The sequence below is a fragment of the Cuculus canorus genome, chromosome 25, assembly GCF_017976375.1.
Source record: "Cuculus canorus isolate bCucCan1 chromosome 25, bCucCan1.pri, whole genome shotgun sequence".
Lineage (NCBI taxonomy): Eukaryota > Metazoa > Chordata > Aves > Cuculiformes > Cuculidae > Cuculus > Cuculus canorus.
This window is the reverse complement of record NC_071425.1, coordinates 6,059,928-6,081,614: the sequence shown is the minus strand read 5'-3', so window position 1 is coordinate 6,081,614 and position 21,687 is coordinate 6,059,928. Positions and strand designations below refer to the sequence as shown.

Genomic DNA, 21,687 nt, shown 5'->3' with positions numbered 1-21,687 from the left:
TTCTCAATACCCACAACGTAGAAAACCCACCGTCTGCCTGGGCAGCCACAGCCCTTCCTGACCACCCTCACACTAACAAAGTCTTTCCCATGTTTTTGTGGAATTTCCCACATTTCAGCATACGTCAATCACCTCCTGTTCTTTCACTGGCTAGGAGTCCTCCTCATTGCTAAAAACATGTCCCGGCGCCTTCTCCCCTCCAGGGTTCACAGCCCCATCTCTTGGAGCCCCTCCTGCCTCAGGGTCTCAGCGGTGAGAATCAGAGTGGGAAGTTCTGGGGACTCTCATCCCGGCACATGAAAGGAGACTGCATTGCAGACCAAGCATGTCAGAAACGAGGAAATGAAATGACAGCATTGATGGACACCAAACCACAACCTGCGCCACCAAGGAGGCTGTTTTGTTTTGGAGGTGACTCTGCTGGAAAATTACCGCCTGTGCACAGTGAGTGTGTGCCTGGGGTGGTGCAGGAGCAGTATAAAAGCAGGTACTTATCGGCACTCTCTCATCCACTGCTCTCGCCTCCATCTCCTTGTGAACAAGTGAGTGTGAAACCCTCGGTCCTCCTTCTTTTCTTACTCTTCCTCCACTGGATTTCTAAACACATTCCTGCCTCTTTCGTCCTGTGCTTGGATTTGGGGATGTTTGTCATAGAAGAGGGAGGGGGCAGAAGTTCTGGGATGGAGAGACGTTGTGGCTGAGCTGAGCTGAGCTGTCTCCTGTGCTGTGGGTACTTTCGGATCTGTCTGGGCTTTGCCTTCTTGTCAGGGCTCTCAGATGGGGGTGTGTGTGTGTGTGAAACCAGTGGGACTCCCGACACAACGGAATGTTCTGTTCTCCACCACATATTTTGTCTCTCTCATAGTGGTCTGACAGTGGCTGCTCTTCACCCATTTCCCCAGCTCACTGCTCTGCTTCCCCCCGACCTCTCTCCAGGTGCATCTCCAGCCCCAAGCCATGTCCTGCTACAACACCTGCCTGCCCTGCCAGCCCTGCGGCCCGACCCCACTGGCCAACAGCTGCAATGAGCCCTGTACCCTGCAGTGCCAGGACTCCAGGGTTGTCATCCAGCCCTCTCCCGTGGTGGTGACCCTGCCCGGACCCATCCTCAGCTCCTTCCCACAGAACACCGCCGTGGGAAACTCCACCGGCGCTGCCGTTGGCAGCATCCTCAGTGATGCGGGAGTGCCCATCAACTCTGGGGGCTTTGGACTCTCTGGCTTGTCTGGCTTTGGTGGCCGTTATTATGGTAACAGATGCCTCCCCTGCTAAAGCCACTGCCTGCACTGAGGTATCCACTCGCATCGGCCTCGTTTCCCTCTTTTGACTCAATAAAGTTCTGATGCATCCCAGCCTGCGCTACTGTCTCATCCTTTCCCCTGCAGGTGCTCTCCCAGGATGTCCAGAGAAGGACACTCATGGATGGATCTGGGAGAAGGACGTTTGAGATAGTTTTGTCATGGTTGTCAACACAAGCTTGTGTAGATTATCCGAGTCGTGCATGGAATGATCATCTCATTCTTAAAATTATCTGCCTTTTCAGTAGGGATGGAATTTCCCGAGGTTGTTCTGAGAGAATTGTCCACTTCTTTGGGCACAGGTATTGTTTTCCCTTACAAAACTCAACATGGTGACACAGTCATCATGGGAGAATGAGGGATTGACAGGATTTAGGCACTGCTTTCCCAGGAGAGGCCGGAGAACCAGTCCTGACCATAGTGTTGTCCAAGGGCAGAACATAAGGCAGTGGCTGCCTTAGTGTAGAACCACGTTGCCATTGAATCATGGATTGGGATGAATTTCCAGAGGCTTCAAAATATCCTCTGGTCCACCTTTCTGGCCATGGGCAGGGAGAGCTGTTACTGCATCACGTTGCTCAAAGTTCCATCACACCTAACCTTGAACACACCCAAAAATCCCATCATTCTCCAGGACACTTTTTCCAGTGTCGAGCACCCTTCAGCATCATAAATTTCTTCCTTAAGTCCAACCCACATTTACTTTACCACGGTCCACAACTGTTGCTCCTTGTCCCACATCGCTACAGGCCTTTATTAAAAGTCTCTCCCTCAGCTTCTTACCAGGTCTGTCCAGGCATCAATAAGGTCTCCCCTGAGCCTTCCTTTCTCCAGTCTTAAAGACCCCAATTCCCTCTTTGCACTTTGTAGGATGGATGATTCCATCTCTCTTTTCCTAGATCTTCTCTTACAGGTCCATGTCTTCCCTGTGCAGGGGCCGGACACGGGGCTCCAGGGGAGTCTATGGAGAGCAAACTAGAAGCAGAGAATCACCTCTTTTGACTTGTTGGCCACGGTATTTTGATGCAGTCCAGTTTACAACTGGATTTCTGGTCTGGAAGTGCACGTTGCTGGCTCATCTCCAATTTCTCTATCTAGAAATTCTTCTAGAGAAGTGTCCAAATGTCCAAGCTTGTCTCTGCTGGGCTGCTCTCCTTCAGTTCGTTGGCCAGTTTGTATTGATATTGGATACTGGTCCAACCCAGGTGCCGACCCTTGCACTTGGGCTTGTTGAAGTTGCTGAGTTTCACACGGCACCACCCTCAGCTTGGTGTCACGCACAGACTTGCTGAGGGTCCGCTCAATCCCACAATATATGGCATGGAGGCACTGGAGGACAGCATTTGTCACTGGTGTCCTCTGGGATTTGAGGGATTGACTGTAAATGTTTGAATGCTGCCAAAGTGTTCTTGGGGCACATGTGAGCAAGGCTACTATGGTTCCAGCACAGCCCTTGGCCATCTAGCCCAGGTTTTCTGATCCTCCACCCAGACGTGACCTCTTGGCCTCTGTGCCAGTGCTGCAGAAGAGGTAGCGCAGTCACTGCTAATGTTGGTTCAGAAGCCTGGGTTGTGGAAAGCCCTGGTAAGGCAGCAGACCAACAGACTCTCAGAAAGGGGCCAAGAGCAGGGAGGAAGGGAAATGAGAAGAGGGAGATAAACTCCTCTTGCCCTGGATGTCGCCGTGCTGGATGAGGAGAAAAGAGCAGAAAATGTCCCCTCAGGAGAGACACTGGGAGAGACTTTGCACCAGAGGGAACTGTCTTCAAAGCAGCCCATGTGGTGCTGTGGCTAAAACAGTGCAGGTGACACACTAAAGCTTTCGCTCTTGCTGCACGGGGCTTGAAGAGTATCAAGGCCATCTCTCCTTGTCACTCTGCATCGCCCAAAGAGAAAGCAAGGGATGGGCAGGAACCTGGCAGAGGGCACAACCGGGATGGGTGAACTGAATTGACCCAAAAGCAATTCCCTGTCATAGAACATCACACACAGCAGTGAACAATGGGTGAGTGGATGGTCTTTCAAACTGGCCACTCTTTGGATACCGCATCTTGATCTACTTCTGTGAGGTGGTGAGTGACTGCTTTTGCACCTCCTGTATTTTTTCTCATTTGTCCCTTCCCTTCACAGACTGCCCTGATCTTCGCCCAGGTGTGTTTTACTCTCTTGCTCTTCCCTTTCTTCCTTGATGCTATTGGGAACAATGGTAAAATCAGTGCACAGGCCAAAACGCACTGCGTGTCCTCCTGATCTTGCTCCTTCCCTGTCTGTCAGGCCTACAGGCCTGTCTGACTACAGGCCTGTCAGTCTCACCTCAGTGCCAGGGAAAGTCATGGAACAGGTAATCTTGAGTGCTATCATGAAGCACACGCAAGAGAACCGGGTGATCAGGCCCAGTCAACATGGGTTTACAAAAGGCAGATCTTGCCAAACTAACCTGATCACCTTCTATGACAAAATCACTCAACTACTGGATGGGGGAAAGGCTGTGGATGTAGTCTTCTTGGACTTCAGTAAAGCCTTTGACACAGTTTCTCACAGCATTCTGCTTCAGAAACTGTCAGCCTCTGGCCTGGACAGGCGCACACTCTCCTGGGTTGAAAACTGGTTGGATGGCCCAGAGAGTGGTGGTCAATGGAGTTAACTCCAGCTGGAGGGCAGTCACAAGTGGAGTTCCTCAGGGCTCAGTACTGGGTCCAGCTCTGTTCAATGTCTTTATCAATGACCTGGATGAAGGCATTGAGTGCACCCTCAGCAAGTTTGCAGATGACACTAAGCTGGGAGGAAGTGTCGACCTGCTGGAGGGTAGGGAGGCTCTGCAAAGGGATCTGAACAGGCTGGACTGCTGGGCTGAGGCCAATGGCATGAGGTTCAACAAGGCCAAATGCCGGGTCCTGTACTTGGGGCACAACAACCCTGTGCAGCACTACAGACTGGGGGAAGAATGGCTGGAGAGCTGCACGGAAGAGAAGGACCTGGGGGTGCTGGTTGACAGCCGACTGAACATGAGCCAGCAGTGTGCCCAGGTGGCCAAGAAGGCCAACGGCATCTTGGCTTGTATCAGAAATGGGGTCACCAGCAGGTCCAGGGAGGTTATTCTCCCTCTGTACTCTGCACTGGTGAGACCGCACCTTGAATACTGTGTTCAGTTCTGGGCCCCTCACCACAAGAAGGATGTTGAGGCTCTGGAGTGTGTCCAGAGAAGAGCAACGAAGCTGGTGAGGGGCTGGAGAACAAGGGTTACGAGGAGCGGCTGAGAGAGCTGGGGTTGTTTAGCCTGGAGAAGAGGAGGCTGAGGGGAGACCTTATTACTCTCTACAACTGCCTGAAAGGAGGTTGTGGAGAGGAGGGAGCTGGGCTCTTCTCCCAAGGGACAGGGGACAGGACAAGAGGGAATGGCCTGAAGCTCCGTAAGGGGAGGTTCAGGTTGGATATCAGAAAAAAATTCTTCACAGTGAGAGTCATTGGGCACTGGAACAGCTGCCCAGGGAGGGGGTCGAGTCGCCTTCCCTGGAGGTGTTTAAGGAACGGGTGGATGAAGTGCTTAGGGACATGGTTTAGGGAGTGTTAGGAATGGTTGGACTCGATGATCCAATGGGTCCTTTCCAACCTTGTGATTCTGTGATTCTGTGATTCTGTGACTCTGTGTGCTTGGGCCAGGAGATTGATGGTAGCAAGGATCCCACTGTGCTCAGCATTTTCCTGACACCATCAAGAACACAGAGTGAGGTCTGGGCAGTAACAAAGCAACCTTGACCGAGTGTGGAGTGTTCAAAGGAGAGGGGCCGGGAAAGTGAGGGGTCTTGAACACTTGGCTGGGTAGGAGAGGCTGAATCTTGCTAAGCTTTGAGAAGATAATGTTTTGCAGAGACGCCTAAAATCAGGCTTGGATTAGCTCTGGTCATTTAAAATCCTCAGATCATTCTGTCTAACCCAGAAATGCAGAGAATACAGAAAGCAGAGTCACTCACCTGATGCATGGATAAGTACACTCAAAGCAAGCATGTGTTCATGGCCAACAACCCCCTCCCAGAACAACCCCAACATCTCCCTCCCTAGACGTGATGGGGAAAAATCTGCAGAGAAAAAGAGGAGTCAGAAATGCAGCCTGGGATGCAACAGAACTTTAATGAGTCAAGACAGTGAAACAATTTCACTTTGAGTGACAATCCCTGTGCAGAGAGAAACGGGGAAAGAAAGGAGACTTCCACTTAAGGCTGTGGCAGAGATGCCACCAGGTGTCCATCTGCCTGCCCCACAGAGGGAACAGGGCCAGCAGGTCCTCCCTAGGCTGGATTGGTGGGGCTCACAGCCCAGGGGAGCACAAGAGAACAAAGACATGGGAGGGAAAGGAGAGAGTGGCAGAGGGGAAAGGCAGTCATGGGCCGTGCTTTGTGAAGAGCCCAGGCTGACCCTGTCCTTTTGCAAGGGGTGCTGGGGTTGCTCAGCACCTCTCAAAGCTACAAGTCCATGTTCTGTCCCCAGTGTGGGGCCATCTTCCATCTTGGGTGTCCGTGGGGGCCTTCCCTGGGGCCATGGTCAGCAGCTTTAGCAGGGGAAGCATCTCCTGCCACAGTAGCCACTGCCGAAGCCACCGAAGCCGGAGAGGCCGAAGCCCCCAGAGTTGATGGGCACTCCTGCATCACTGAGGATGTTGCCAACAGCAGCGCCGGTGGAATTTCCCACGGCGGTATTCTGGGGGAAGGAGCTGAGGATGGGTCCGGGCAGGGTCACCACCACCGGGGAGGGCTGGATGACAACCCTGGAGTCCTGGCACTGCAGGGTACAGGGCTCATTGCAGCTGTTGGCCAGTGGGGTCGGGCCGCAGGGCTGGCAGGGCAGGCACGCGTTGTAGCAGGACATGGCTTGGGGCTGGAGATGCACCTGGAGAGAGGGCAGGGGGAAGAAAGGCGTGAGGGATAGTTCAGGAGCAGCCTCTGGCCACCATGAGAGAGATAAAAAATTAAGGTGGAGAAGAGAGTCTAACATTGTGTAGGGAGTCCCAATGGCTTGACCTCCCTCTTGTCCCACAACAGCCCTTCAAATATCAACCAAGCCCACAGATGTGCACACCTTTCCCACTGCTCAGGAAACACCTCAGCCAGGACCTCTCTTCATCCCACACGTTCTGACCCCTTCCCTCTCCCATAAGAAGCACTTCCAAAATCCTGCACAGGACAAAGTGGCAGATATAGGCTGAGAAATCCCAGAGGAGAAGGTGGAAGAAAGGATTTAGGTTCACCTTGTTCCCAAGGAGGTGGAGGCGAGAGGAGTGGATGAGAGAGTGAGGAGAAGGACCTGCTTTTATACTGCTCCTGCACCGCCCCAGGCCCACACTCACTGTGCGCAGGCAGTAATTTTCCAGCAGAGTCACCTCCAAAACAAAACAGCCTCCCTGGTGGCTCAGGTTGGGTTTTGGTGTCACCAACACTGACATTTAATTGCCTCATTTCTGACGTGCGTAGTCTGCAATCCAGACTCCTTTCATGTGCCGGGATAGCAGCCCAAGGATGTGCCGGGCAGCTTGTCTGGCCAACAAAATATCTTCTTCCACATAGTAGCACTGAAGCTTAGGTAGATACAGCCCCAGCACTGAACAGGACAATGTCACTGGGGTCAGGGGTTGCATGCAGGGCAGAGATACTTGAAGTTTTCTTGGCTTTGCTCTTTACTCTTAGGAATTGCTGTGAAGAGATTGGGCTCCTGACATTCTTGAAAGGTCTGGAGAGACTTACCGACAATAGAGGAGGATCAGGACTGGAAATATGTAAACAGATTGCAGTGACATGATTGCAACTGACCTTATCCTGTGCACTTGAGGGGGTTGGTTGGTGTCAATGCGAGGTTGCTTTCAATTCCCTTTGACTGTCCCATAAGGGAATGTAGAGGATGTCTGGTAGAAAGACAGTTGGCCTCCTGACTTCAGGAAGGGCATGGAGGAGGATAAAAGGAATAAGAGGCCACTCAGACTCCCCTCGACCTCTGCTGAGGAGATGGAGTAAATCATCCTAGAAGCCATTTCTCAAGATGGAAGGACAAGAAGGTCATTGGGAGACATCAGCATGGATTTATGGAGGGGAAAGCAAGCCTGACCAACCTCACAGACTTCTTTCATGATGTGCCTGGCTTTTGTGGGTTAGGAGATGCAGCAAATGTTGTTGATCTCATGTAAATAAGGCTTTTGACAGTGTATGCTCTGAGAGTCCTCACAGACCAACTCTTGAAACAGAGGCTTGGGAAGAGGGCACTGCAGGGATGGAAATCTGGCACGGCTGCTGATCTCCCAGGGTCGTGATGGGTGGCATGAAATCCAGGTAGCAGACACTCACTCCCGGTGCACTGCAGGGGATCCAGACCGGGGCCAAGAGTGTTTCACTGCCTTATGAAAAGTCTTGCATTGGGGAAGAAGCTCCAGCCTCATTCCAGGCTGGGGCTGATGGGCTGACAAACAGCTTTGCAATAGTGGCTGTGAGTCCTGGTGAGGATGAGGCAGTCCGGCACCCTTGTGGAAATGGAGTCTGACAGCATCCTGGGCTGCGTTAGGAAGTTCATGGCTATTAGATGGTAGAGGATGATCTCTCTTTTCTCCGCACTGCTGACACCACATATGGCTGTCCAGTCCACGGCTCCCCAGTACGAGATATGTATGACCAAACCCAAATGAGTCCAGCAAAGGGTCTCAGAGCCCATGAAGGGACTGAGGCAGGAGATGGTCCAAGAGGTGGGGCTGTGAACGCTGGTGGGGAGAAGGCTCAAGGACATGTTCTTAGCAATGAGGAGGACTCCTAGCCAGTGAAAGGACAGGAGGTAATCGGCACATGCTGAAATGTGGGGAATTCCACAAGAACATGGAAAAGACTTTGTTAGTGTGAGGGTGGTCAGCAAGAGCAGGGATTGTCCAGGCAAGTGGTGAGTTTTCTAGCTTGTATGTAGTGAGAACCTGACAGGGCTTGGCCCTCAGCATCCCCACAAGTCTGACTCTGCTTTGGGCAGGAGAGTGGCACTCAAGGATCTCCAGGGCTTCCTTCCAACCTCAAGGTACCAGAGGTATTGTCATAGACAAAAGATGGGTGAGGCACAGCTGACCCTAAAACGAACAGAATGAAGAGCAGCCATGTCTGTCACGCCTGAGAAACACGGAAGTTCAAGACCGGAGGACAGAAGGGATGCGAGTAGCAGAGCACAGCCCCTGGGCTCCAGGCACGCTGACTCCATGGGTCCCATGCAGGACCATCTGGTCCCAGGCACTAAGGCTTCAGTGCACCTCCCTTCCTATACACGAATAGTCTGCCCAGACTGGAAAAAAACCCAGCACCGCTGCAGAGGGAAGGAATCTTCCTGCATTTCCCCAACAAGTGAGGATGCCCGGACCCTGCAGTGTCCTGTGCCTGGGGATGCTCAGAATGTATTTAGGACACAGAGTACAAAAGCAGCTCTCAGGTGACACCAGGGAGGTGATGCACAACCCGGCCCTGCAGACATGGAGGGAACTGTGACTCATCCCAGGAGGAGAAGGCAGTGCCTTCAGTAGGCAAAATTCCTGGGAGAGTCTCCCTACTTGTGGTGAATCACACTTTCCTTTTGCATTGACCCTGTGTCACCCTTTTGGGGTGAGGCTAAGGCAGGAGCAAGTGTTGTCCACTGTTCCATTTCCTGCAGGCCTCTGGCAAGGGCACCTCCATGTCCTAGTGGTCATCTCAGAAACGAGGAAATTAAATGGCAGCTTTGATGGATACCAAACCACAACCCATGACATCAGGGAGGCTGTTTTGTTTTGGAGGTGACTCTGCTGGAAAATTATTGCCTGCATGCAGTGAGTGTGTGCCTGGGGCAGTGCAGGAGCAGTATAAAAGCAGGTACTTCTCCTCTCTCTCTCATCCACTACTCTCGTCTCCATCTCCTTGGAAACAAGGTGAGTCTGAGGTCCTTCCCATTCTTCTCCTCTTCCTCCTCAGGATTTCTCAGTGCATATCCACCCTTTTATCCTACTCTGGGTGAAGGCACTGCTTGTAGTAAGACAGGGAAGTAGGCAAAAAGTGTGGCATGGAGATGGGCTGCATCTTGGTTGAAGTGAGTGATGGACTTTGCAGGGCTCTGTCTGGGCTTGGTCCCTTTTTTGGGAGAAATTCTGAGTGAAGGGAAGTAAAAGACGTTGGTGTCCCTACAACTCAGCCTGTCTTGGCTCTTTCCAGGTGGGATTACAGGCTGCTCTTCACTCACCCCTCATGCTCTTTTTCCCCTGCTTCTCTCCCAGGTGCATCTCCAGCCCCAAGCCATGTCCTGCTACAACGCCTGCCTGCCCTGCCAGCCCTGCGGCCCGACCCCACTGGCCAACAGCTGCAATGAGCCCTGTACCCTGCAGTGCCAGGACTCCAGGGTTGTCATCCAGCCCTCTCCCGTGGTGGTGACCCTGCCTGGACCCATCCTCAGCTCCTTCCCACAGAACACCGCTGTGGGAAACTCCACTGGCGCTGCTGTTGGCAGCATCCTCAGTGATGCGGGAGTGCCCATCAACTCCGGGGGCTTTGGACTCTCTGGCTTGTCCGGCTTTGGTGGCCGCTACGGTGGCAGGAGATGCTTCCCCTGCTAAAGCTGCTGACCATGGCCCTGGGGAAGATCCCCACAGACAACCAAGGTGATCCACACTGGGGACGGGGCATGGATTTGTAGCTTTGAGAGGGGCTGAGCAATCCCAGTACTCCTTACAAAAGGACAGGGTCAGCCTGGGCTCTCACAAAGCATGGCCCATGCCTGCCTTTCCCCTCCGCCACTCTCTCCATTTCCTCCTGTGTCCCTGTTCTCTTATGTCCCCTGGAATGTGAGCCCCACCAATCCAGCCTAGGGAGGACCTGCTGGACCTGTTCCCTCTGTGGGGCAGGCAGGTGGACACCTGGTGGCATCTCTGCCCCACAGCAATGAGGCGAAGTCTTCTGTCTTCCCCTGTTGCTCCCGGTGCTTGGATGGCCACTCAACGTGACCTTGTTTCCCTGTCTTGAACTCATTAAAGTTCTGATGCATTCCAGCCAGCGCTTCTGTTTCCTCTTTTTCTCTCCAGATTCTGTCCCAACATGTCCAGGGAGGGAGATGTTGCTTGGGGTTATTCTGGGAGGGGGTTGTTGGCCATGGCTGTGCAGTGGCCATGAACACATTCTTGCTTTGATTGTATGTATACATGCATCAGGTGAGTGACTCTGCTTTCTAAATTCTCTGCTTTTCTGGGCTGAACAGAATGATCGGAGGCTTTTAAATGACCAGAGTTAATCCAAACATGATTTTAGGTGTCTCTGCAAAACATGGTCATCCCAAAGCTCATCAAACTTCAGCCTCTCCTCCCCAGCCAAGTGCTCAAGATCCCTCACTTTCCTGGGCCCTCTTCTCTTCAACACTCCACACTCAGTCAAGGTTGTTCTTCTGTTACAGCCCAGACCTCACTCTGTGTTCTTGATGGTGTCAGGAAAATGCTGAGCACAGTGGGATCCTTGCTGCTATCAATCTCCTGGCCACACTCTGCTCATCTTGCCCAGGCTATGAACAGCCCTCAGAGTCCAGGACCAGAGCTGGCAGTCACACCTCTCTGGGTGGGGTTCCTGCAAAAGCCCCTTTCCCTGTCCCTGCTTTTGGGCTGCTGCATGTCAGGGGCTGAAGGATGTGTGGGGAGTCCGGGCTGGTGGCTCCCAAGCCAGATGCCATTGGGTGCTTGGGGTGGACACGTGTCATATTGCCCAGCTGGGTCCTGCAGCAGGTCAGCAGCTCTCCTTCCTGGGCTGCAAGGCTCTTGGCAGCCTTTGCTGCTGGTCTTCATCCTGCTCTGGAATGCTCCTGGCCAGCCCTTGGAGACACTCAGCCTGCACCGGCTGCCTCTCCTGGCCTGAATGTCTCCCTGTCTCCGTGCCTCCCTGCCTGCCCAAAACTTTTCCCAGGAAGCCCCGGGCACAGACAGGGAAGGAGCAAGATCAGGTGGACACACAGTGCCTTTTGGCCTGTGCACTGATTTTACCATTGTTCCCAATAGGGTCAAGGAAGAAGTGGAAGAGCAAGAGAGTAAAACGCACCTGGGCGAAGATCAGGGCAGTCTGTGAAGGGAAGGGACAAAAGAGAAAAAAAACCCAGGAGGCGCAAAGGCAATCACCCACCACCTCACAGAAGCAGACCAAGATGTGGTCTCCAAAGAGTGGCCGGTTTGACAGACCATCAACTCACCCACTGAGTGTGAGCGGCCAGTTTAAATGACAACCCACTCAACCACTGTTCACTGCTGAGTGTGATGTTCTATGACAGGGAATTGCCCTTTTATTGGTTTAGGTCACCCATCCTCGTTGTGTCCCCTTCCAGGCGCTTGCCTCCTCTTTGAGGGATGCAGATTGAGAAGAAGAGATGGCCTTGACTGTTCAAACCCCATGCAACAAGAGCAAAAGCTTTGATGTGTCACCTGCACTGTTCTTGCCACAGCACCACATGGGCTGCTATGAAGACAGTTCCCTCTGGTGCAGCCTGCCTCCCACGGTGTCTTTCCCGATCTCCTAAGTGGACATTTTCTGTTCACGTCTCGTCCTCCAGCACAAGGACTTCCAGGGCAAGAGGAATTTGTCTTTCTCTTCTCATTTCTTTGTCCCTGCTCTTGGACCCTTCCTTTGGGGCTGCTGCCTGCCCAGGGCTCTTCACAACCCATGATGCTCAACCAGCATCAGCAGTGGACACACCACCTCTTCTGCACCATAGTCGTGGAGGCCAATAGGGCACGTTTGGGCAGAAGCTCAGCAAAGCTGTACCTGGTTGCCAGGGGCTCTGCTGGAGTCATGGTTGCCTTGTTCACCTGCAAGTGACAGTAAACCAAAGACACTTTGGCAATATCCAAACCGAGTCAGAGGCTCGAAGTCCTAGAGGACACCAGTGATGAGTGGTGTCCTCCATGGTTCCATACTGACACAAATGTTGTTTAAAATCTTCATGAAGGACAGAGATAGTGGGATTCAGCACACCGTCATCAAGTCTGTGCATGACTCCAGGCTGAGGGTACAGCTGATACACTTGAAGGATGGGATGCAATCCAGAGGGATTGTAGCAGGCCTGAGGAATGGTCCCTTGCGACCCTCAGCAACTTTAGCAAAGACAAGTGCAAGGGCACCTGGGTCGGAACAGTACCCAATATCAATACAGATTGGAGGATGAATTGAAGGAGAGCTGCCCAGAAGAGGTGGAGTTAGAGATAAGGCCACTGCCTGGTGTTCCTCCCTTGGACAATGCTATGGTCAGGATGGGTTCTCCGGCCTTTCCTGGGAAGACAGTGCCTGTGTCCTGTAAATCCCACATTCCCACATGACAACTTGTGTCACCATGTTGAATTTTATGAGGGTAAAGAACCCCTGCACCCAATGAAGTGGACAGTTGTCACTGAGTGAAATGGGGAAAATTCATCCCGATCTCTTTTGGGGTGACAATTCCAACAACAAGAGGATCACTCGATACATGACATGGCACAATCCACACAAGCCTGTGCTGACAATCACTGCAAAACCATCCCCAAAAAACCCCTCCCAGAACCATCCATGAGTGACATCACCTTCTCTGGACATCCTGGGAGGGCACCTGCAGGGGAAAGGATGAGACAGTAGCACAGGCTGGGATGCATCAGAACTTTAATGAGTCAAAGGAGGGAAACGAGGCCGATGTGAGCGGAGATCTCACTGCAGGCAGCAGCTTTAGCAGGGGAAGCATCTCCTTCCACAGTAGCGGCCACCGAAGCCGGACAAGCCGGAGAGGCCGAAGCCCCCAGAGTTGATGGGCACTCCCGCATCACTGAGGATGCTGCCAACAGCAGCGCCGGTGGAGGATCCAACGGCTGTGTTCTGAGGGAAGGAGCTGAGGATGGGTCCGGGCAGGGTCACCACCACGGGAGAGGGCTGGATGACAACCCTGGAGTCCTGGCACTGCAGGGTACAGGGCTCATTGCAGCTGTTGGCCAGTGGGGTCGGGCCGCAGGGCTGGCAGGGCAGGCAGGTGTTGTAGCAGGACATGGCTTGGGGCTGGAGATGCACCTGGAGAGAGGTCAGGGGGAAGCAGAGAAGTGAGCTGGGGAAATGGGTGAAGAGCAGCCACTGTCAGACCACTATGAGAGAGACAAAAGATGAGGTGGAGAAGGGAGCTTTCCGTTGTGTTGGGAGTCCCACTGGCTTCACCTCCCCCTCATCTCAAGAGACCTCTGACAAGAAGGCAAAGCCCTGGCAGATCTGAAAGTACCCACAGCTCAGGAGACAGCTCAGCTCAGCTCAGCCACAACCTCTCACCATCCCAGAACTTCTGCCCCTTCCCTCTCCTATGACAAACATCCCTAAATCCAAGCACAGGATGAAAGGGCCAGGAATGTATTTAGAAATTCAGTGGAGAAAGAGTAAGAAAAGAAGGAGGTCCAAGGGCTTCACACTCACCTTGTTCCTGAGGAGATGGAGGCGAGAGGAGTGGATGAGAGAGTGAGAAGAAGGACCTGCTTTTATACTGCCCCTGTACCGCCCCAGGCCCACACTCACTGCACGCAGGCAGTAATTTTCCAGCAGAGTCACCTCCACAAAAAAAACAGCCTCCCTGATGGCACAGGTTGGGTTTTGGTGTCCATCAACTCTGCCGTTCAATTTCCTCATTTCTGACATGCTTAGTGTGCAATGCAGGCTCCTTTCATGTACCAGGATGAGAGTCCCAAGTACTTTCCAGTCAGAATCATGTCCCTATGGGCAGAAGGTGCCTCCTCCATGGTGGAGGGCTCCTGTGAAGGCAGAGCATTTTGGCTTGGGGCAATGATGTGTGATTGTATGCAAATATCCCTGGAGCAAGAGGTCCATGCAAGTGCAGGTGTGCTGATGCCATCCACCCAAGGGAATTGGTTGGCATGACTTCAAGACCATTGTCAATTGCCTTTGAAGATGCCCACAGTCAGGGAATGCATCTGAGCAAGGAAAGAAACCAAATGATCCTCTTTTCTTCAAGAAGTCTTCAGGAAAGCTGATGGAGCAAATCATACCAGAAGCAATTTCTCAAGATGAAAAGACAGAAAGATGATTGTGACCAGTCATGGATTTATGGAGGGGAAAGCAGGCCTGACCAAACTCACCACCTTCTTTCACGATATGCCTGGCACCGGTGGGTTAGGACGTACAGGAAATATTGTGGATTTCACCTAAACAAGGCATTGGATGCTGTCTGCTCTGACAGTTCTTACTGGTAAAATAGAGGCTTGATAAGACAGCAGCGCAGTTATTGAGATCTGGCATGGCTGGTGGTCTGCCAGGGCTTGATGTGTAGTTTGCACCTGGACCCACTCTCTCACAGGGACAACACGTGTTCTGAGTGGGGTCAGCAGAGTTTCTCTGCCATTCAGACAACCTCCAGGGTGGGAGGTATCGCACCTTGAACGAGTCTGCAGATAGCACACAATTGCAGAGGCAGGAGAGGATCACTATGGCAGAGAGATGTTGTGCTTTAAAGAAAGAGCCTATTGCAGCACTAATGACTGAGGAGTGAAGTATGCTGAGGTCTTGAAACTGCTGTGATCGATCAGCGCACAGGGGCAGAATCAGCCTTGAGGAAAGACTTGGCCAGTGGAAGGCAATGGACGCACGGACCTCATCTTCCTGCACAAAGAGACCAGGCTGTGTTGAGGAGCTCTCCTGAATGCTCCATGCAGGGAAAGAAAGGACAGTAGAAAACATCTCCACCTCTGAGTTGCAGGCCATGTGTCCTCTCCCAGCATTAGGGCTATAGCATGCCCCTTTCCCATGTGCCAGACGATTCTTCTGCTTAGAATAAAACCCAACACCTTTGGCGGGGTAAGGAACCTTGCACAAGCTCTCAAGAAGCAAGGCCTGCCAGGACCCTGCAGTGCCACACATCTGAGGATGCTCAGCAAGGGGATGCCCTCAGACCACATCTAGGAGGTGATGAACTTCCCTGCCCTGCAGACACAAAGGCAGATGGGAGGCAATGCAGCAGGGAAAGAAAATGCCTTCAGTAGGCAAGATTCCTGGGACAGTCTCTCCCAACCCCTGCTGAGTCTCCCTCTCATTTTGGGTTGTTTGTCAGTCACCCTTTTGGAATGAGGCCAAGCCAGGAGTACGTGCTGACCACAGACCCGTGGGTTGCACAGGGCTGAATTCCCCTCCAGACAGGGCAGCTCCGTGTCTCCCCAAGGAAACCCATCCTCAAGCACTGGGCTGTGCCCAAGTCCACAGCTCCTGGCAGACCCAACGGCCATTGCCCTCAGCTCGGCCTTGTGGCACATCCTCAGGCACAGGAGTCTTGGGGCACCCAGGAGAGGCCTCACTTGGTGGGAAGGAATGTGCACCTTCCTGCAAAGGGAGCTGGAAACAACCTCACCAGATTTCCCCACCGCCACGTCCGATGTCTGCACAGGACTCCTGCAGCCCCTGGGGGCACATCTTCTGCCTGTGCTGACGTGTTCCTGACTGGGACATTGTTGCTCCTCTCATTGCAGTACTTGAAAGGATCCTCCGTGACCTAGTGGTCATCTCAGAAATGAGGAAATGGAATGGCAGCGTTGATGAACACCAAAACGCAACCTGTGCCACCAGGGAGGCTGTTTTGTTGTGAGGGTGACTGATGGAAAATGACTGCCTGCGTGCAGTGAGTGTGGGCCTGGGGCGGTGCAGGAGCAGTATAAAAGCAGGCCCTTCTCCTCACTCTCTCATCCACTCTTCTTGCCTCCTTCTCCTCAGGAACAAGGTGAGTTCGAAGCCCTTTGGCCTCTCCTCATTTCCTGCTTCTCCTTCCCTGGGATTTCTAAGCCCGTAGTGGTCCCTTTGTCTTACGGTGGCTCTTGGAGCTGCTGGCCATGACAGAGGGAAGGGGCAGAAATTGTTGCGAGGAGAGAAACCGGGGATGGGCTGTGATGCCAACTCAGCAGTGAGCTCTGTGGGGACCTTGCTGGGCTTGTTTGAAGTTGGTGGGTCTTTTTTGGGCTGATGGAAAGGGTCTTCCTCATGATGAGGTAACAAACTATTCCTCTCCCACCCCTCTTTCTCTGTTTGTCCCTGCTTCTCTCCAGGTGCATCTCCAGCCCCAAGCCATGTCCTGCTACAACACCTGCCTGCCCTGCCAGCCCTGCGGCCCGACCCCACTGGCCAACAGCTGCAATGAGCCCTGTTTCAGGCAGTGCCAGGACTCCAGGGTTGTCATCCAGCCCTCCCCGGTGGTGGTGACCCTGCCCGGACCCATCCTCAGCTCCTTCCCACAGAACACCGCCGTGGGATCCTCCACCGGCGCTGCTGTTGGCAGCATCCTCAGTGATGCAGGAGTGCCCATCAACTCTGGGGGCTTTGGCCTCTCTGGCTTGTCCGGCTTCGGTAGAGGCTACTGTGGCAGGAGATGCTTCCCCTGCTAAAGCAGCTGACCATGGCCCCGGGGAAGTCCCCATGGACACGAAATATGATGTTCCACACTTTAGATGGAGCATGGGCTTGTTGCTTTGAGAAGGGGCTGAGCAACCCCAGCACTCCTTACAAAAGGACAGGGAGAGCCTGGGCTCTCACAAAGCACGGCCCATGACTGCCTTTCCCCTCTGCCACTCTCTCCTTTCCCTCCCGTGTCCTTGTTCTCTTGTGCTCCCCTGGGCTGTGAGCCCCACCAATCCAGCCTAGGGAGGACCTGCTGGCCCTGCTCCCTCTGTTGGGCAGGAGATGGACACCTGGTGACATCTCTGCCCTACAGCCTCTGGGGGAACTCTCCTTTCTTCCCTCAGCTCTGTCAGCACAGGGATTGCTACTCAAGTTGAAATTGTTTCCCCTGTCTTGACTCATTAAAGTTCTGATGCATCCCAGCCAGCGCTTCTGTCTCCGTGTTTTCTCTTCCGATTTTCTCTCAACATGTCCAGGGAGAGAGATGTTGCTTGAGGTTGTTCTTAGAGGGGGTTTTTGGCCATGGCTGTGCAGTGGCCATGATCACATGCTTGCTTTGAGTGTACATCCACGTCTCAGGTGGGTGACCCTTAGCTTTCTGAATTCTCTGCGTTTCTGGGCTACACAGAATGTTTGGAGGCTTTTAAATGACCTTTTTCTTGATGATGTGAGGAAAATGCTGAGCACAGTGGGATCTCTGCTCCCATCCATCTCCTGGCTTTGCTCTTATAATCTCTCGCTGGCTGCTAATGACAGCCGTAAGTTTCCAGGGGCAGAGCTGGCAGTTGGACCTCTGTGGGTGAGGTTCCTGCAAAAGCCCCTTTCCCTGTTCCTGCTTTTGGGCTGCTGCATGTCTGGGGCTGAACGATGAGTGTGGAGACAGGGCTGGCTGCTCCCAAACCAGCTGCCATTGGGGTGTCAGGGTGGACGCATGTCATCTCACCTCACTATGTCCTGCAGCAGCTCAGCAGCTCTCCTTCCTGGGCTGCAAGGCTCTTGGCAGTCTTTGGTGCTGGTCACAGCACTGCTCTGGAGAGCTCCTGGCCAACGTTTGGTGGATTCAGGTCCTGCTTGGGTCTCCTCCCTGGTGCTTGCCCATCCCTTTCCTCCACAGCAGGGGACGCACAGTGGAAAGAGAGCTGGACTTGTCACAGCCCAGATGCTTCAACAGCAACTCCTGAGGAGAAGCTGGGCCTGATGGACAGGGGCTGTGAGAATTCATGGTTGTCTCACTCACCTGTAAGTGATGGGTACTCAGAGACACTTTGGTGGCATTGAAAGAGGTACAGTCAACAGCTCAAGGCTGAAAAGGAAACTGGCAATTGGTGGCATCCTTCCAGGGTCCATACTTGGACCAGTACTGCTTAACACCTTCCTCGAGGACAGAGAGAGAGGGATTGAGCACACCCTCAGCGAGTCTGTGTGTGACACCAAGCTGAGGGTGCAGCTGATACGCCTGAGAGAAGGGATGCAATCCAGAGGGATCGTAGCACGCCTGAGAAATGGTCCCATGTTAGACTGAGCAACTTCAACCAAGCCCAGTGTAACAGCCAGAAAGCCAATCATAAACTGCACTGCACTGAAATAGCGTGGCCAGCAGGTTGAGAGGGGCAATTCCCTGCTTGTAGTGTACCTTTGAGAGACTCCCTTGGAGTTCCGTGTCCAGCCCCAGCACAAGAAAGACTTGGACCTCTTAGAGCAGATCCAGTGAAGGACGGATGAATCACCCATCCTACAAAGTACGGGAAGAGCACTGGGGTCTTTCAGTCTGTAGAAAGGCAGGCTCAGGGCAGACATCTTTGCAGCCTGGTCAGAGCTGGCAAGAAAGGCTGGGAGGGACCTTTTATCAATGTCTCTATTGATGGGATGAGGAGCAACAGTTTTGGACAACAAAGGGGTAGATGTGGACTGGAGATCGGGAAGACATCTATGATGATGAAGGTGGTCAGACACTGCAAAACGTTTCATGGAGAATGCCAGGATGTCCCATCTTTATATATTTCCAAGGTCACGTATGATGGGACTTTGTATAACATGATGCAGTGACAGCTCTCCCTGCCCATGGCCAGAGAGTTGAAACAGTGGATTTTGAAAGTCTCTTGCAATCCACCTCACTCTATGATTTGATGTTAATGTGGTTCTATGCTAAGTCAGACACATCTCTGTGTTCCCGTCTTGAACAATGCTATGATCAGAACGAGTTCTCCAGCCTCTCCTGGGTGGACAGTGCCTATATCATGTCAATAGCACATTCCCTCCTTACTACTTTGTCACCATGTTGAGTTTTCTGAAGGAAAATAATATCTGTGCTCAATGAAGTGGATGGTTGTTACTGAATGATATCGGGAAATGCCATCCGAACTGGAAAAGGACAGACAAATTCATGAATGAGAAGGTCAATCCAGTCAAGACATGGCATAATCAGCAGAAGCTTGTGTTGACAATCACTGACAGAAGCATCCCTAACAACCTCCTCCCAGAAACATCCCTAAGTGACTCCTCCTTCTCTGTACATCCTGGGAGAGCACCTGCAGGGGAAAGGATGAGACAGTAGCGCAGGCTGAGATGCATCAGAACTTTATTGAGTCAAAGGAGGGAAAGGAGGCCGATGTGAGTGGAGACCTCACTGCAGGCAGTGGCTTTAGCAGGGGAGGCACCTGGTGCCACAGTAGCGGCCACCGAATCCGGACAAGCCGGAGAGGCCAAAGCCCCCAGAGTTGATGGGCACTCCCGCATCACTGAGGATGCTGCCAACAGCAGCGCCGGTGGAAGATCCGACGGCGGTGTTCTGAGGGAAGGAGCTGAGGATGGGTCCGGGCAGGGTCACCACCACGGGAGAGGGCTGGATGACAACCCTGGAGTCCTGGCACTGCAGGGTACAGGGCTCATTGCAGCTGTTGGCCAGTGGGGTCGGGCCGCAGGGCTGGCAGGGCAGGCAGGTGTTGTAGCAGGACATGGCTTGGGGCTGGAGATGCACCTGGAGAGAGGTCAGGGGGAAGCAGAGCAGTGAGCTGGGGAAATGGGTGAAGAGCAGCCACTGTCAGACCACTATGAGAGAGACAAAAGATGAGGTGGAGAAGGGAGCTTTTGGTTGTGTCGGGAGACCCACTAACTTAACCTCCCCCAATCTCAAAGGAACCCTGAGAAGGAGATCCAAGCCCAGGCAGATCCAAAAGTACCCACAGCTGAGGAGACACCTCAGCCCAGCCACATACTCTGACTGTCACAGACCTTCTGCCCCCTCCTTCTCTCATGAAAAATATCCCCAAATCCAGGCATAGGATGAAAGGGGCAGGAATGTGCTTAGAAATCCAGTGGAGGCAGAGGAGGAAGAGGAAAAGAAGAAGGAGGGGACAGGGTTTCAGACTCACCTTGTTCCAAGGGAAGTGGAGGCAACAGGAGTGAATGAGAGAGTGAGGAGAAGGGCTTACTTTTATACTGCTCCTGCACTGCCCCAGGCCCACACTCACTGCACGCAGGCAGTAATTTTCCAGCAGAGTCACCTCCACAGCATACAGCCTCCTTGATGACACAGGTTGGGTTTTGGTGTCCATTAATGCTGCCATTCCATTTCCCCATTTCTGACATGCTTAGTGTGCAATGCAGGTTCCTTTCATGTGCCAGGATGAGCGTCTCAAGGACTTCTCAGTTACAATCATTTTCCTATGGGCAGAAGGTGCCTCCTACATGGAGGAGGAGTATTGTGTAGGCAGAGTACTTTGGCTTTGGGGCAGTGATGTCTGATTGTTTGCAAACAACCCTGCAACAGGAGGTCCATGAGAGTGCAGGCATCGTGATGCCATGCACCCAAGGGAGTTGGTTGGTGTCGCTGCAAGACCACTGTCAACTCCATTTGAAAGTGTCCGCAGTCAGGGAATGCATCTGATGAAGGAAAGAAACCAAATGATCCTCCTGTCTGCAAAAATCCTTCAAGGAATGTGATGGAGCAAATCATCCTGGTAGTTGTTTGTCAAGATGAGAGGACAAGAAGGTGATTGAGACCAGTCATGGATTTACGGAGGGGAAAGCAGGCCTGACCGAGCTCACCATCTTCTTTGATGATGTGCCTTGCACTGGAGGGTTAGGAGCAGGTTTTGTGCAGCAAAAGTTGATGATCTCACCTAAACAAGGCGTTGGATGTTATCTGCTCTGACGGTTCTTACTGATGACACAGAGGCTTGGAAAGAGGGCAGCGGAGGTATTGAAATTTGGCATGGCTGGTGGTCTGCCAGGGCTTGATGTGTAGTTTGCACCTGGACCCACTCTCTCACAGGGACAACACGTGTTCTGAGTGGGGTCAGCAGAGTTTCTCTGCCATTCAGACAACCTCCAGGGTGGGAGGTATCGCACCTTGAACGAGTCTGCAGATACCACACAATTGCAGAGGCAGGAGAGGATCACTATGGCAGAGAGATGTTGTGCTTTAAAGAAAGAGCCTATTGCAGCACTAATGACTGAGGAGTGAAGTATGCTGAGGTCTTGAAACTGCTGTGATCGATCAGCGCACAGGGGCAGAATCAGCCTTGAGGAAAGACTTGGCCAGTGGAAGGCAGTGGACGCACGGACCTCATCTTCCTGCACAAAGAGACCAGGCTGTGTCGAGGAGCTCTCCTGAATGCTCCGTGCAGTGAAAGAAAGGACAGCAGAAAACATCTCCACCTCTGAGTTGCAGGCCATGTGTCCTCTCCCAGCATTAGGGCTATAGCATGCCCCTTTCCCATGTGCCAGAGGATTCCTCTGCCTGGAATAAAACCCAACACCTTTGGCAGGGTAAGGAACCTTGCACAAGCTCTCAAGAAGCAAGGCCTGCCAGGACCCTGCAGTGCCACACATCTGAGGATGCTCAGCAAGGGGATGCCCTCAGACCACATCTAGGAGGTGATGAACTTCCCTGCCCTGCAGACACAAAGGCAGATGGGAGGCAATGCAGCAGGGAAAGAAAATGCCTTCAGTAGGCAAGATTCCTGGGACAGTCTCTCCCAACCCCTG

The 21,687-nt window shown here is 52.9% G+C and overlaps 5 protein-coding genes and 1 pseudogene across 5 annotated transcripts; 3 read left to right on the top strand and 3 right to left on the bottom strand.

The window, feature by feature from the left end:
- The first annotated feature begins 482 nt into the window (after positions 1 to 482).
- On the top strand, positions 483 to 1,352 carry LOC128854553 (feather beta keratin-like). The gene is made up of 2 exons (XM_054088468.1): positions 483 to 542; positions 937 to 1,352. Exon 2 carries the CDS (start codon positions 958 to 960, stop codon positions 1,270 to 1,272), a length of 315 nt encoding a protein of 104 aa, XP_053944443.1. The 5' UTR covers positions 483 to 542; positions 937 to 957; the 3' UTR covers positions 1,273 to 1,352.
- A 4,053-nt stretch (positions 1,353 to 5,405) lies between these two features.
- On the bottom strand, positions 5,406 to 6,734 carry LOC128854491 (feather keratin 1-like). Its single transcript, XM_054088050.1, has 2 exons — positions 6,540 to 6,734; positions 5,406 to 6,181 (listed from the first exon to the last, which is right to left on the bottom strand). The coding sequence occupies exons 1-2, from the start codon at positions 6,732 to 6,734 to the stop codon at positions 5,846 to 5,848; spliced, it is 531 nt and encodes a 176-aa protein (XP_053944025.1). The 3' UTR covers positions 5,406 to 5,845.
- A 2,382-nt stretch (positions 6,735 to 9,116) lies between these two features.
- Positions 9,117 to 10,319, top strand: LOC104058103 (feather beta keratin). Its single transcript, XM_009559560.2, has 2 exons — positions 9,117 to 9,209; positions 9,552 to 10,319. The coding sequence occupies exon 2, from the start codon at positions 9,573 to 9,575 to the stop codon at positions 9,885 to 9,887; it is 315 nt and encodes a 104-aa protein (XP_009557855.2). The 5' UTR covers positions 9,117 to 9,209; positions 9,552 to 9,572; the 3' UTR covers positions 9,888 to 10,319.
- A 1,048-nt stretch (positions 10,320 to 11,367) lies between these two features.
- LOC128854490 (feather beta keratin-like) lies at positions 11,368 to 13,941 on the bottom strand. Its single transcript, XM_054088049.1, has 2 exons — positions 13,723 to 13,941; positions 11,368 to 13,332 (listed from the first exon to the last, which is right to left on the bottom strand). The coding sequence occupies exons 1-2, from the start codon at positions 13,939 to 13,941 to the stop codon at positions 12,997 to 12,999; spliced, it is 555 nt and encodes a 184-aa protein (XP_053944024.1). The 3' UTR covers positions 11,368 to 12,996.
- Positions 13,942 to 15,889: 1,948 nt separating this feature from the next.
- Positions 15,890 to 17,118, top strand: LOC128854615 (feather keratin 1-like). The gene is made up of 2 exons (XM_054088680.1): positions 15,890 to 16,027; positions 16,350 to 17,118. Exons 1-2 carry the CDS (start codon positions 15,905 to 15,907, stop codon positions 16,683 to 16,685), a joined length of 459 nt encoding a protein of 152 aa, XP_053944655.1. The 5' UTR covers positions 15,890 to 15,904; the 3' UTR covers positions 16,686 to 17,118.
- Positions 17,119 to 19,259: 2,141 nt separating this feature from the next.
- On the bottom strand, positions 19,260 to 20,286 carry LOC128854489 (feather beta keratin-like; annotated as a pseudogene).
- Between the last annotated feature and the right edge of the window lie 1,401 nt (positions 20,287 to 21,687).